At 45.6% G+C, this 16,416-nt stretch overlaps 1 protein-coding gene across 2 annotated transcripts in view; it reads right to left on the bottom strand.

The window, feature by feature from the left end:
- Positions 1-16,416, bottom strand: part of LOC147111113 (FYVE, RhoGEF and PH domain-containing protein 3-like) — a 316,038-nt gene that overhangs the window by 18,573 nt on the left and 281,049 nt on the right. For both annotated transcript variants that reach the window (XM_086001673.1, XM_086001672.1), the window contains exons 16-17: positions 14,716-14,838; positions 12,651-12,806 (exon numbers count right to left, since the gene is read on the bottom strand). In XM_086001673.1, the coding sequence (XP_085857799.1) occupies positions 12,651-12,806; positions 14,716-14,838 (279 nt within the window). The remainder of the gene's footprint in view (positions 1-12,650; positions 12,807-14,715; positions 14,839-16,416) is intronic.

Genomic DNA, 16,416 nt, shown 5'->3' with positions numbered 1-16,416 from the left:
CATCATGGGTGACTTTAATCTACATATAGATTGGGCTAACCAAATTAGTAACAATACTGTGGAGGAGGAATTCCTGGAGTGTTTACGGGATGGTTTCCTGGACCAATATGTCGAGGAACCAACCAGAGATCAGGTCATCTTAGACTGGGTATTATGTAACGAGAAAGGATTAATTAGCAATCTTGTTGTACGAGGCCCCTTGGGTCAGAGCGATCATAATATGATCGAATTCTTCATTAAGATGGAGAATGAAGTAGTTGACTCAGAGACTAGGGTCCTCAATTTAAATAAAGGAAACTACGATGGTCTGAGGAGCGAGTTGGGTAGGATTGATTGGGGAATGTCAGTCAAAGGGTTGACGGTGGATAGGCAATGGCAAACATTCAAAGACCGAATGGATGAACTACAGAATTTGTTCATCCCAGTTTGGCATAAAAATAAAACAAAAAAGGTGACTCAACCGTGGCTAACAAGGGAAATTAGGGATAGCATAAGATCCAAGGAGAGGACATATAAATTGGCCAGAAAAAGCAATAATCCTAAGGATTGGGAGCAGTTTAGGATTCAACAAAGGAGGACAAAGGGATTAATTAAGAAAGGGAAACTAGATGATGACAGTAAGCTTGCAGGGAACATAAAAACTGACTGTAAAAGCTTTTATAGATATGTGAAGAGAAAAAGATTGGTGAAGTCAAGCGTAGGTCCCTTACAGTCAGAATCAGGGGAATTTATAATGGGGAACAAAGAAATGGCAGACCAACTAAATACATATTTTGGTTCTGTCTTCACAAAGGAGGACACAAATAACTTCCCAGAGATGCTGGGGAACATAGGGTCTGATGAAAGGGTGGAACTGAAAGAAATCAGTATTTGTAGGGAAATGGTGTTCAGAAAATTGATGGGACTGAAGGCCGATAAATCCCCAGGGCCTGATAATCTACATCCTAGGGTACTTAAGGAAGTGGCCCTAGAAATAGTAGATGCATTGCTGGTCATCTTCCAGAACTCGATAGACTCTGGAACAGTACCCAAGGATTGGAGGGTAGCTAATGTTACCCCACTATTCAAAAAAGGTGGTAGAGAAAAAGCAGGGAATTATAGACCAGTAAGCCTGACATCGGCAGCGGGGAAAATGCTAGAGTCCATTATAAAAGATGTAATAGCAGAGCACTTGGAAAGCAGTGACAGGATCGGACAAAGTCAACATGGATTTACAAAAGGTAAATCATGCTCGACTAATCTACTGGAATTTTTTGAGGATGTAACTGGTAAAATAGATAAGGGAGAACCAGTGGATGTGGTGTATTTGGACTTTCAGAAGGCTTTCGATAAGGTCCCGCATAAGAGATTAGCGTGCAAAATTAAGGCACATGGGATTGGGGGCAAGGTATTGACTTGGATAGAGAACTGGTTGGCGGACAGAAAGCAAAGAGTTGGAATAAACGGGTCGTTTTCCGAGTGGCAGGCAGTGACTAGTGGGGTACCGCAAGGATCGGTCCTAGGACCCCAGCTGTTCACAATATATATTAATGATCTGGACGAGGGAATTGGATGTAATATCTCCAAATTTGCAGACGACACAAAGCTGGGTGGGAGGGTATGCTGTGAGGAGGATGTCGTGAAACTCCAGTACGATTTGGACAGGTTGGGTGATTGGGCAGAAACATGGCAAATGCACTATAATGTGGATAAATGTGAGGTTATCCACTTTGGTGGCAAAAACAGGAAGGCAGATTATTTTTTGAATGGCAATAGATTGGGAGAAGGGGAAGTGCAGAGAGACCTGGGTGTTCTTGTGCACCAGTCGCTGAAGGTAAGCATGCAGGTGGTTAAGAAGGCAAATGGTATGTTGGCCTTCGTAGCAAGAGGGTTCGAGTACAGGAACAAGGATGTCTTGCTGCAGTTGTACAGGGCCTTGGTGAGACCGCACCTTGAGTATTGTGTGCAGTTTTGGTCACCTTATCCGAGGAAGGACGTTCTTGCCATGGAAGGAGTGCAGCGAAGATTCACCAGGCTGATACCTGGGATGGCAGGAATGACGTATGAGGAGAGATTGTGTCGATTGGGCTTATACTCACTGGAGTTTAGAAGATTGAGAGGGGATCTCATCGAAACCTATAAAATTCTGTTAGGCCTGGACAGACTAGATGCAGGAAGGATGTTTCTGATGGCCGGGGAGTCCAGAACCAGGGGTCATAGTCTAAGGATAATGGGTAAGCCATTTAGGACTGGAATGAGGAGGAATTTCTTCACCCAGAGAGTGGTGAACCTGTGGAATTCTCTGGTGGAGGCCAGTTCATTAAATATATTCAAGAAGGAGTTGGATATATTTCTTAAGGCTAAAGGGATCAAGGGATATGGGGAGAAGGCAGGGACAGGGTACTGAATTTGGATGATCAGCCATGATCTCATTGAATGGCGGAGCAGGCTCGAAGGGCCGAATGGCCTACTCCTGATCCTATCCTATCTTCTATGTTGTAGATGAATTGTAAATGGCGATGGCAGAATGAAAGACAGCTGCCATGTGAGAGAGAGAAGAAAAAAATGGAAGAAAAAAAACAGGGGCTGAGGTTATGGTCTGAAATTGTTGAACTCGATGTTGAGTCCAGAAGGCTGTAAAGTGCCTAATTGAAAGATGAGGTGCTGTTCCTCGAGCTTACGTTGAGCTTCATTGGAACAGTGTAAGAGGTCGAGGACGACGAGGTCCGGGTGGGAGTGGAGCGGAGAATTAAAGTGACAGGCGACCGGAAGCTCAGGGTCACCCTTATGGACTGAATGGAGGTGTTCCGCAAAGCGGTCACCCAATCTGCGTTTGGTCTCCCCAATATAGAGGAGACCGCATCGTGAGCAGCGAATACAGTACACGAAATTGCAAGTAGTGCAAGTAAATCCCTGTTTCACCTGGAAGGTGTGTTTGGGGCACTGGACAGTGAGAAGGGAGGAAATAAAAAGGCATGTGTTGCATCTCCTGCGCTTGCACGAGGTGGTGCCGGGCGAAGGGAAATGGATGTTGGGGGTGATAGAGGAGTGGACCAGGTTGTCGCGAAGGGAGCGTTCCCTTCGGAATGCTGAAAGGGGAGGTGAGGGGAAGATGTGTTTGGTGGTGGGAGCATGCTGGAGGTGGCGGAAATGGCAAAGGATGATCCATTGAATGTGGAGGCTGGTAGGGTGAAAGGTGAGGACAAGGGGAACCCTATCGTGGTTCCGGGAGGGAGGGCAAGGGGTGAAAGCAGAAGTGCGGGAAATAGAACGGACATGGTCGAGGGCCGTGTCAACCACAGTAGAGGGAAATCCTCGTTTGAGGAAAAAGGAAGACATGTCGGAAGCACTAGTATGGAAGCTGGCATCGTCGGAACAGATGCGGTGGAGACGGAGAAACTGGGAGAATGGAATTGAGCCCTTGTAGGAAGTGGGGTGGGAGTAAGTGTAGTCCACGTAGCTGTGGGAGTCAGTAGGCTTGTAGTGAATGTTTGTCAATAGCCTATCCCCAGAGATGGAAACAGTGAAGTCAAGGAAAGGAAGGGATGAGTCAGAGATGGACCATGTGAAGGTGAGGGAAGGGTGGAAATTGGAAACAAAGTGAATTAAATTTTCTAGTTCAGGGCGAGAGCAGGAAACAGCACCGATACAGTCATCAATGTACCGGAAAAAGAGGTGAGGGAGGGGACCTGAGTAGGACTGGAACAAAGAATGTTCCACATATCCCACGAAAAGGCAGGCATAGCTAAGACCCATGCGGGTTCCCATAGCAACACCTTTAATTTGGAGGAAGTGAGTGGAGTCAAAGGAGAAGTTGTTCAATGTGAGAACAAGTTCAGCCAGGCGGCGGAGGGTGGTGGTGGATGGGGACTGGTTGGGCCTCTGTTCAAGGAAGAAGCGGAGCGCCCTCAGGCCATCCTGGTGGGGGATGGAGGTGTAGAGGGATTGGACGTCCATTGTGAAAATGAGACGGTTGGGGCCAGGAAACTAGAAATTATTGAAGTGGCGGAGGGCGTCGGAAGAGTCGCGGATGTAGGTGAGAAGAGACTGGACAAGGGGAGAAAAAGAGTCGAGATAGGAAGAGACGTTCCATGGGGCAAGAACAGGCTGAAACGATGGGTCTCAGCCTGCTTTTGATTTTGATTTTGAATGGTCGACTGAAGGGAGTGTTTACACAAACATGCAACCATGCTGTTGAGGGGGGACGGGGGAGGATTTGTAGGAGTTATATATTACTTTTGATTGACTTTTTTAAAAATATCAAGACATTTAGGGAGAGAACCAAAAAAGGGGAAAAACACAAACCCCCCAATTTTGTCTGTCATTCTACAGCCCTAACGAGCCCCAGGAATAATGTAAATACAGATTTCCTCAAACGTTTAGTGGAGTGTTAATAGAAACACAAGTTATGTAATGATGTATAAAAATTGCAGCAAGCTACTTTAGAAGAAACCACTATTTGTTTATTGAGAAAGACACAGAAAATACTTTGATTAAACTGCTAATGTACAATTTTGATTTGGTATAAATGTTTGAAATTGGAGATTAAAAATGAATACAATGAAGTTTGTTTCCCACTATTTAATTGTGAAGTACCTAAAATAATTCAATACTTTGTGATAAGAGCAGGGATTCATTTTGTGCAGAATGTTCGAGAGAAAAACATTAGAAGCAAAATTCGTAAATTAACATCTTCACGTCAACATATTAGTAAACATTTCCAAGTCAGTCTGATTGGTTCTCTTGTCCAGGAAGAAATATGAATATTTATTTCTGTTAAATCATAGCTTTTCCTGCTTTTTGTTTTTAATTCGGTGGCGCAAATTGTGTATGTGTTTTTCTGCACTCATGAATAAGTGCTGCATTTCTGACTTGTTACATGGTGGGGGGGGGGGGCGGGGTGAGCTGGTTAAAGAAGACAACATTTATTAATGGAAGTGGTTGAAAGTGAAAACACAGATACCCGTTTTTGTTCAATTCTTTTTAATACAGGTAGACTATCCTTTATCCGAAAACCTCGGGACCAGCCGTGTTTCGGTTTTCGGAAAATTTCGGATTTCGGAAGGTATTTTATAAGACTGGGAAATTTGTCGGGGGTGGGTCGGCGGGGGGGGTCGGGGTCGGCGGGGGTCCGCGGGGGGTCGTCGGCGGGGGTCGGGGTCGTGCGCACGACTTACGCTGACCCTCTGCTCAGCGTAAGTCGTGCGCCACTCTGGTCATGTCGTGCGCACAACTTACGCTGAATGAAAAAACCTTCGGTTTTTAGAGGGTTTCGGTTTTCGGAAGTTCGGATAAAAGGTAGTCTACCTGTACTGTGAAAGAACTACAGCACTTTGTATTTGTTGGTTGTCTGGTTGCATTGTGATTAATATTCTAATTGCTTATGTGGACGTACAGCACGTCAGCGCCATAGGAAAGCTGCTGCTTGTGCAGCCACTGCTATAGTGACATGAGGGATGGGCTAATACGTTGCAAACTTTAAAATTAATACAAATTGCACGAATAGATATGCCTCTGTCAGCTCACCTTGGGTTTTTGGATTGTTTGTTGATGCCTAACCGAGTAACGTTTCTGAAGTGTTAATGCATTATTATGCAGTTCTTTTATATCCTAGTCATTTCTGACAAGTAATTTTTTTTATTAAGTAGAATTTGTATATGACGAACTCAAAGCTTTTAATTAATTCTACCGTAAACAAACTTGCAGAATGAGCATGTAAATGACAAATTAATTTCAATATAGATAAGTGTGAGGTGGTGCATTTTGGTAGGAGGAATAAGGAGGCGACCTACTCCTTGGAAAATAGTCTAAATGGGGTAGAGGTGCAAAGGGATCTAGGGGTATAGGTTCACAAATCATTAAAAGTAGCAACGCAGGTTAAAAGAGCCATAAAAGTGCAAATAAAGCACTGGGGCTCATTTCTAGAGGAATAGAATTCAAAAGCGGAAAAGTTATGTTAAACTTGTATAGAACCTTGTCTGATTGTCTCATGATTTAAGATGGTGGGGTGGCAATATGGCATTACTGTATATATGCTTTTAAGTGGTTGCTGTTGGTGTAAAAGTTTTTGGTGTAAAATTTGCTCATGGATAAAAAGGTCGCACTCAAAGGAGTTTTTCCAGCGTTTTCTGTTCTTATTTCAGATTTCCAGCATCAGCAGTATTTTGCTTTTGTGCTACAAAATTACGCCAATTTATTGATTTGCTAATGTTACTTTTTGAGAAGCTTATTTTTGAATTTCTCTTCTATAATCTGACCTTTTCCACTCAACTGGATATACTGCATCATAAAATACGCTCTCAAAGCTTATGTCTAAAGTGATTTTTGGAGACAAGCTCTTATTAGGTAGGCAGTGTGTTCTGACTGAATAATAGAGTTAACCAACCAAATAAAACAAAGCCACTTGCACTTGAAATTTGTTCAAGTGTAACAGTTTAAATTATTTTTAGTCCTCAGTGACATTTTGTGATAAATTCTGGATTGAACCCCACCACCCCCATTAATCTCATCTCTCTTTATACCATACAGCAATTTATTTCGGTAACTAGGGGAACAATTAATGATGAAGAATTGTAAATCAAAGCTACATAGCTGACAGATTGTGTGCTCTTTACCAGCATGCAGTTTAATTCTGTTCAACTACTCAATGTATTTCATAAGAAAACAAAACAGCACAGGAGCAGGAATAGGCCATACGGCACTTCGAGCCTGCTCCGCCATTCAATAAGATCATGGTTGATCTTCGACCTCAACTCCACTTTTCCACCCAATCCCCATATCCCTTGATTCCTCTAGAGTCCAAAACTCTATTTGTATCAGCCTTGAATATACTCAACGACTCAGCATCCACAGCCTTTTGGAGTGGAGAATTCCAAAGATTCACAACCCTCAGTGAAGAAATTCCTCCTCATCTCAGTCTTAAATGGCCTACCCCTTATCCTGAGACTGTGCCCCCTAGTTCTAGGCTCTCCAGCCTGGGGAAACAACCTCTCAACATCTACCCTGTCAACCCCCTACAGTATCTTATATGTATCAATGAGATCACCTCTCATTCTTCTTAACTCCAGAGAGTATAGGCCCATTCTACTCAATCTCTCCTCATAGGACAACCCTCTCATCTCGGGGATCAATCTAGTGAACCTTTGTTGCACTGCCTCTAAGGCAAGTATGTCCTTCCTCAGATAAGGAGACCAAAACTGTGCACAGTACTCCAGGTGTGGTCTCTGATGTGCCTCAATAATCCCGAGACTCGATGTTAGCGAAACAAAACAAGGCTTTTATTAACTTAGAAGATAACACGCAGTGGAGAGAGGTATCTTCCCTGGAGGTCTGCAGTACTGGCTGTGAGGCCAGACTGAGCTGGCTTACATAGAGACCAGGTATGGGCGGAGCCCTACACACAACACATTCCATACATTCCAATACACAATACAATGGTGAGGAGAAACCTGAAACCAACCACAGCCACAGGCAATACAATGGTAAGGGGGAACCTGAAACCAACCACAGTCACAGGCAGTGATGAATGGAATATTTCATCACATTCACCCCTTCTATAGATTTAGTCTGTTCGGGGGTTTGGTAGTCCTCTGCGACCGACGTGGCTGTTGTGGTGTCGCGGGTGTCGGCTGGGTGTCCCCGGTGGCCTCCTGGGTCTCTGCCGGGGGTGCCGCCAGGGTTGTTGAAGGGGTAGTTGGTGGGGGTGCCATTGGTCGATGTTCTTCCGGGGGTGATGAAAGAGTAGTGGGTGGGTAAGAGTTGCTGTGGTCGTTGTTGCTGCTATTGCCATGGTTGTTGTCGTTACCGGCTGGGGCGACGTCTTTTATTGACACGGTGTCCTCCCTTCCGTCGGCGTGCCGGACATACGCGTATTGGGGGTTGGCGTGGAGTAGGTGCACTGGCTCCACGAGAGGGTCCGTCTTATGGCCCCTCACATGCCTTCGCACAAATACCGGACCCGGGGTGGAGAGCCATGACGGCATGGATACGCCTGAGGTGGATTTCCGGGGGAAGCTAAACATTCGTTCATGAGGCGTGGCATTAGTGGCAGTACACAATAGCGACCGTATCGAATGGAGCACATCTGAGAGGACTTCCTGTCAGCGGGAGATAGGGAGGCCCTTGGTCCTTAGAGCTAGAGTGACTGCTTTCCATACTGTCCCATTCTCTCGCTCCACTTGACCGTTACCCCGGGGGTTGTAGCTGGTGGTACGGCTCGTGGCGATACCCCTGGACAGCATGTACTGGCGTAGCTCTTCACTCATGAAGGACGCCCCCCTATCCGTGTGGATGTAGCTCGGCATACCGAACAGGCAGAACAGGCTGTTGAGGCATTTAATGACCGTGGCGCTGGTCATGTCTGGGCAGGGGAAGGCGAATGGGAACCGGGAGTATTCGTCCACAATGTTCAGGAAGTAAACATTGCGGTCGACGGACGGGAGGGGGCCCTTGAAATCTAAGCTGAGCCGCTCAAAGGGCCGTGTAGCTTTGATTAAGTGGGCTCTATCAGGGTGGTAGAACCGAGGCTTGCACTCAGCGCAAGTGCGGCAGTTCCTGGTCAGAGACCGAACTTCCTCAATCGAGTAGGGTAAGTTGCGGGACTTTATGAAGTGGAACAGCCGCGTGACCCCTGGGTGGCAGAGGTCGTTGTGGAGGGTCTGTAGCCGATCCCCGGTGGCGCTGGCACACATCCCTCGTGAGAGGGCATCTGGGGATTCGTTAAGGGCCCCTGGCCGGTAAATGATGTCATACTCGAAGGTGGAGAGCTCGATCCGCCACCTAAGAATCTTATCATTTTTGATCTTCCCCCTCTGTTTATTATTGAACATAAACGCTACCGACCGCTGGTCGGTAAGTAGGGTGAAGCGTTTGCCGGCTAGGTAGTGGCGCCAGTGGCGCACTGCCTCCACGATGGCTTGGGCCTCCTTTTCCACGGAGGAGTGTCTGATCTCGGGCCCTTGGAGGGTCCTCGAGAAGAAAGCTACGGGCCGCCCCGCCTGGTTGAGGGTGGCCGCCAAGGCAAAGTCAGACGCATCACTTTCCACTTGAAATGGAGTGTTCTCGTCCACTGCCTGTAGCGTGGCCCGCTCAATATCCTGCTTAATGCTTTTGAAGGCGGCGTGGGCCTCAGCAGAGAGTGGAAAAGAGGATGCTTTCAAGAGGGGGCGGGCTTTGTCGGAGTAGTTGGGGACCCATTGGGAATAATAAGAAAATAACCCCAGGCACCTTTTCAGGGCTTTGGGAGTGTTGGGCAGGGGCAGCTCCCGTAGGGGGCGCAATCGGTCGGGGTCTGGTCCGATTTCCCCATTCTCCACCACGCTGCCTAGTATGCAGAGGCGCGTGGTGTTGAAAACGCACTTGTCCTCGTTGTAGGTGAGGTTGAGTTTTTGTGCGGTTTTCAGGAACCTCTCGAGGTTCGAGTCGTGATCCTGCTGGTTGTGACCGCAGATGGTGACGTTGTCGAGGTAGGGGAAGGTTGCCTGCAAGTGGTGGTCATCGACCATGCGATCCATCTCCCTCTGGAAGACCGAGACCCCATTCGTCACCCCAAAGGGGACTCTGAGGAATTGGTAGAGGCGTCCGTTCGCCTCGAAGGCGGTGTACGGGCGGTCCTCTGGTCTGATAGGGAGCTGGTGGTACGCTGACTTGAGGTCGATGGTGGAGAACACCCGGTATTGGGCGATTTGGTTCACCATTTCTGATATGCGGGGTAGCGGGTAGGCGTCTAGTTGGGTGTACCTGTTGATCGTTTGGCTATAGTCGATCACCATCCGTTTCTTCTCGCTACCCCTTACCACCACCACTTGGGCGCGCCACGGGCTATTGCTGCATTCAATAATGCACTCTTTCAGGAGCCTGTCTACCTCGGTCGCGATAAACCGCCTGTCCTCCCAGCTGTACCTCCTGCTTTTGGTCGCTATTGGCCGGCAGTTAGGGGTAAGGTTCGCGAATAGCGAAGGCGGCTTTACCTTCAGGGTAGCCAGGCCGCACACTGTGAGGGGTGGCTGGGACCCACCGTACTTGAGCGTGATGCTTTGGTGGTTGCACTGGAAATCCAGGCCCAAGATCACGCTCGCGCATAGATTCTTCATGATTAATACTTTAAAATTATCGTATACAGTCCCGTTAACGGACAATTGTACCGTGCAGTAACCCAGAATGGTCGATGTCTGGGTTTTATCAGCCATAGAGATGGTACCCCGAGTAGGGACCACCTTTAGGGAGAGTTGTCGTGCCAGTTCCGGGTGGATAAAACTCTCCGTGCTTCCACTGTCAATTAAACATTTAACCCCGCACCCGTTTACCTCGATGTCCACCATTGATTTGGATAGCGGGTGGGGCCTGGTCTGGTCCACTGTGACCGATGCCACTGTAGGGCCCTGATCGAGACAAGATGGCGTCCGCGCTGTCTGCTCACAAGATGGCGGACCCCACGAGGTCGGGCAAGATGGCGTCCAAGATGGCCGCTCCCACGGCGCACACGCGGCGGTGGCGGGTTTTGGTTTTCCAGCAGGGTTCCCTCTGCACACCTTCCCAAAGTGCCCCTTCTTACCGCACTTAAAGCAGGTGGTGCCTTTCGCCGGGCACAGGTTTCTGGTGTGCTTTGGCTGCCCGCAGAAGTAGCAGTTGGGTCCCCGACGCATCGCAGCTGTCGTAGGGCTTCTGGGGGGAGAGCGGGGCCCCGACGGTGTCGGGCTGCCGGGCGGGGAAGATGCCTTCCAAGATGGCGACGCCCTTGGTGCACACGTGGCGGCGTGGACGGCGCGTGCTGAAGGGTAGGCGTCCGAGTTTCTCTGGGCCACATCCAGGGATCGCGCGGTGTCCGCAGCCTGTTTCAGGTCCAATCCCGTTTTTTCCAGCAGTCTTTGCCGGATGTAAGTGGAGCTGAGGCCTGTGATAAAGGCATCGCGAACAAGCTCGTCGGTGTACACTGCGGCTTTTACATCTCGGCACTTGCAGTCTTTGCCAAGCATTTTCAGGGTGCCTAGGAACTCCTCCACCGATTCCCCAGGTCGCTGTGCGCGAGTGGCGAGCAGATGCCTAGCATACACCTCATTCGTAGGCTGCTGGTAATACGCCTTTAAGATGTCGCAGGCGGCCAGGTACGTGTCGGCGTCTTGGATGAGGGGGTAAACCCGGTGGCTTACCCAATTCCGCAGAATTCCGAGTTTCATACTCGCAGCGTCCGTAGCGTCTTTGACGGCTGCGGAATTGTCCAGGAAGAATTCCATACACATAAACCAGTGTCCGAAGCGTGCTGATGCGTCCGGAGCATGCTGATCCAAATCCAAACGTTCGGGTTTCAGGAGTTGATCCATTGTGTTGAAAAATAAGTTAATAAAATTGATGTGCCTCAATAATCCCGAGACTCCATGTTAGCGAAACAAAACAAGGCTTTTATTAACTTAGAAGATAACACGCAGTGGAGAGAGGTATCTTCCCTGGAGGTCTGAAGTACTGGCTGTGAGGCCAGACTGAGCTGGCTTACATAGAGGCCAGGTATGGGCGGAGCCCTACACACAACACATTCCATACATTCCAATACACAATACAATGGTGAGGAGAAACCTGAAACCAACCACAGCCACAGGCAATACAAATGGTAAGGGGGAACCTGAAACCAACCACAGTCACAGGCAGCGATGAATGGAATATTTCATCACAGTCTCACCAAAGCCCTATACAATTGGAGTAAGACTTCCAAACGCTTGTACTCCACCCCCATTGCAATAAAGGCCAACATGCCATTTGCCTTCCTAATTGCTTGCTGTACCTGCACATTAACTTTGTGCTTCCTGTACAAGGACACCTAAATCTCTCTGAACACCAACATTTAATAGTTTCTCACCATTTAAAACATATTCTGTTTTTCTATTCTTCCTACCGAAGTGAATAACCTCACATTTCCCCACATTATACGCCATCTGCCACCTTATTGCCCACTCACTTAATCTGTCGATATCCCTTTGTTGGCTCTTTGGGTCCTCCTCGCAGCTTACTTTCCCACCTAGCTTTGTATCATCAGCAAACTTGGAAACACGATTTCCCTTTCATAAAACCATGTTGACTCAGCCTAATCATATTATGATTTTCTAAGTGCCCTGTTACCACTTCCTTGATAATGGATTCCAGCATTTTTCTGATAACTGATGTCAGGCTAACTGGCCTGTAGTTCCCTGTTTTCTCTCTCCTTCCTTTCAATAAACTAGTTAGAAAAACAATCAATCTTGGATTACTAATTTGAAAATTAACTGAATTTCAGAGGTGTGCACTCTAGCCCCATTTACCACCTCGTCCATAAATGTTATGGATGCCACATATTATCAGGAAAGCAAATTACTTAACAAATCAGACTGGTACTGGGTTGCTTGAGCTGAGAAATGTTACCAATATCCAAAATCCAGAAATTAATATTGAGCCCTGATGTGTAGTTACTTATTCAGTTATTGTGAAATTTAGGATTGTACACAAGGAAACTCAAAGCAATACACAGGAACTGTTTTTGGAAAAGTCCAGTCTGAATTTCAGAGCTCTGTATCTCAAAAATACCCTGCAGGATACAGGATCAGAATTTACAGTAGTTACCTCATTCTTTTGATGTTGAGTCTATTTATCTCCAAAAATTTATCTCCACTAACTGAACAATAAGTTCTGTGCTCGAGTTCACTCACCTCCATGGTTATTTTTTTCTTCTGATCAGTTACATTCTCAGGTGCTGGATTTGAAGGGACCGCTGTGGCTGGCAATGCAAAGCATTCCTTACATACACGGTTGTGCCGACTATTATCTGCAAGTGGCTTGAATTCTGAACATTTACCACAGATAATCTGAAAAAAAGTGACAACATCCTTGAAACAGGTTACGGCCAAAAAAAACTTTTAATTTCCTCTCTCCACTCTTTAGATTCACCCAACTTGTTCCATTCCTTAATCAAGATAAGTGACCTGTTCACAAGCACATGCAATATCACTGTAACAAAATGATTTTTCTCCTGAATGTTACTTTGGGCAGTCTATGTACAGAGTGGAGCAGGATGAGAGTCCTAGCTACACACTTGACAGAAAGCCCAGTGAGCACCCAAAAGCAGACCATAACGTATGTAGGTATTTTGAGAATGAAAGTCCCTGATGTTTTCAGTAAAATTTAATGAATGGTAGAGAATCAGTGCTAATGTTTTGGGGGATGGAGAGCAAGAGCAATATATTAGTTTAAAGGTATTACAACATTGCAATAGTCCCCTTTGAACAGTGGTTTGAAAACTTTTTTGTATGGGAGTCTCCCACAATGACTGACACTTTCACCTCCGTAGCATCGCCTGTTTCCACCCATTACCTCAGCCCATCTGCTGCTGAAACCCTGATCCGTGCCTTGTTACCTTCAGACTCAACTATTCCAAGGCTCTCCTGGCCAGCCTCCCACCTACCATCTTCCGTAAACTTGAGCTCATCCAAAACTCTGCTGCCTATTTCCTAACTCGCACCCATCATCCCTGCGCCTGCTGACCTACATTGGTTCCCGGTCCAGCAACACCTCGATTTTAAAATTCTCATTCTCGTGTCCAAATCCCTCCATGGCCTCGCCCCTCTCTATCTCTGTAACCTCCTCCAGCCCTACAACTCTCCAAGATCTCTGTGCTCCTCCAATTCTGGCTTCTTGCGCATCCCCGATGTCCTTCGCTCCACCACTGGCAACCGTGCCTTTAGATGCCAAGGCTCTAAAGCTCTGGAATTCCTTCTAAAGCTCTGGAATTCCTTCCCTATTTCCCTAAATCTTTCTGCCTCTCTACTTCTCTCTTCTCCTTTAAGAAGCTCTTTAAAACCTACCTCTTCGACCAAACATTTGATCACCTGTCCTAATATCTCATTTTGTGGCTCGGTGTCAAATCTTGTCTGATTAACGCTCCTGTGCACTGCCTTGGGATGTTTTACTACATTAAAGATGCTATATAAATGCAAGTTGTTGTTGTTACAGTTCTGGGAACCCTTTGGCCTTACTTTCAAAAGACTGTCACCAGTGCGAAGTGCTATCCTTGTATGAAACCTTATTTTTTAAAATTAAATACAGCAACAGGAGTAAATTAGTAGTAAGCTGAACAAATACAGGAATTGTAGCCAAATGGACAGAAATCAATGAATCCCTGATGTTTCCTCTAGGGCCTCAATTTGAAAATTTATGGCTTTGTAAAAAAAAAGTTAAAATATTTTAAAAGTTAATTTAGGAGAGATGTGGCCAAATTATTTACTTTTACTAAGAGTAAAACTGAATCAGATGGCTCGATTTACTCTGTGTTGCAGATGAATTAACTTGTTTGGATACAATCAAGCTTTTTACTTGTTCAGCAGCTCCACTTCTGAAGGAAATACAAATTTACACACAAACATTTAACAGTTATATCCGTGGTGTAAACATGCATCTTCAGACTATTGGATTGTTGCTCATCTGCAAACCAGTCTTCAAAACACATTTTCCACTCATTAAAAACAATTTTTAAAAAGTTGTTCCTACATCCAAATTAGACAAATGAGAGCTAGAAGAAAATAATGTTTTTAAGAACTAATCATGTTATACAAGTTAGTAAAAGAGCAGTTACACAAACCAGAGAAAATGGGGAGGGGGGGGGCGGCAAGACAGGATGAGAAGTGTCCAAAATTAAAATTTTAAATGCAAAATATGTTAAATGTCCTTTTAGTTGTATATGACTATTAAAATCTCCAACTGTCTCATTTTAATACTTACTGCATTGCATTGTTTACAGTGATGGCGGCGTTTAGTAATTGAATTAAAAGTTTCGCTACAGCTTTTGCATGATTGTTTTTCCTTGTCACGTTTTGTTTTTGAAGCTCTTTTACCTGAATCCATCTGAAAAAAATGTTTAGATCAATTGCACACAATGAATAGAATCACCGACATCAGAGCTATGTAACACTGAAGATACTGAAATGATACTTTATTGACTCTTCTATATTACAGGTTGTGGTTTGACGCTGCTGCCTGCTTTAGAATAGTGTGTTAAAGTATCATGCCACACAATAAATACAGATGAGAATGGCCATTAGGCCCATCCTAGCTCAACCATCCAGAAAATAAATCCAACTGTTCCCCTATCATGATATTCAAATGTTTCCATAATTGATTTTAGGATTTTTTTTTTTTTTTACCCCCACTACTTTACCTGGTAGCCTATTTCATACGTGGGAGAAGAACCACTTCTGGACAATATAAATATTACAAAACTAGACCTATTATCACCTTGTGCTACTCTCATGGTTTAGTGTGAAGTAATTTCCCAGATCTACCTTTTCCATGTTGTTTACAATCTTATAAACCATTACACAGTCACCTCCTGTCAAGGATGAAAAGCCTAAATTTCTCCAGTGTTTCCTCATACATACTTCAGTCCTCTGATGGCAAAGACCAGCTTTATGGCTCTTCTCTGAACCAACTATGGAACTTGAATGCTCTCTTTGTATCTCGATGACCAGAACTAGGCACAGTACTCGAGGTGTTCTGGCCAGAATTTGAGCTTAAGCTCCTCTGACTCGAATACTACTGTTTTGGCTCTGTAGTTCAACATTAGAGTTGCTTTATTCATTGCTTCTCTGCAGTGGTTGAACATGTCCACGAAGAGCTTGAGATGTCTTTCAACTCATCCTTAGCTATTGAATAGTTGTACCACCTATTTTTTCTTTATATGTGTAGTGCTTTATTATTGTCCATATTAAATTTAATCTGCATTATTCTGGCCACATACATTTTGTTATCAAGTTGTCTGGTCCAAATCAAATGTCTCTTTTAGGTTGGTATACAGTTTACATCTGTTAATTCAAAGGTGTTTAATTCGAATTAATCAATAATCTTGAATTGCGCTAAAATAAATCTCCTGTGTCATTTTAATACAATTGATTCATTCAAATTACTGGATAATTCAAATATTTTTGGTGCAAAGTATTTTGGGCAATTATCAGGAGTCAGAGTCATAACGGCACAGGAGGCGGCCATTTGGCCCATCGAGTCCATGCCGGCTCTCTGTAGAGCAATCCAGTCAGTCCCATTCCCCCGCTCTATCCCCATAGCCCTGCAAGTTTATTTCCCTCAAGTGCCTATCCAGTCTCCCCTTGAAAACATTGAATGTCTCCACTTCCACCACTTCTGTCGGCAGCGAATACCAGAATCCCCCCGTATCTCCTGCCCAAAACCTTAAATCTGTGTCCCCTAATCCTTGTACCATCAACTAGTGGGAACAACCTTTCCCCGTCTAGCCTATCCAAACCCGTCATAATCTTGTACATCTCTATCAAATCACCCCTCAACCTCCTTCGCTCAAATGAAAACAAATCCAGCTTCTCCAACCTGTCCTTGTAGCTAAGATCCCCATCCCCGGAACCATTCTGGTAAATCTCCTCTGCACCCTCTCAACGGCCTTCACATCCTTCCGAA

This window comes from Somniosus microcephalus, chromosome 11, assembly GCF_052327205.1.
Source record: "Somniosus microcephalus isolate GS21.2 chromosome 11, FLI_Smic_1.0, whole genome shotgun sequence".
Classification (NCBI taxonomy): Eukaryota; Metazoa; Chordata; class Chondrichthyes; order Squaliformes; family Somniosidae; genus Somniosus; species Somniosus microcephalus.
The sequence above is the reverse complement of the archived record's forward strand: the minus strand, read 5'-3'. Positions and strand labels throughout refer to the sequence as shown.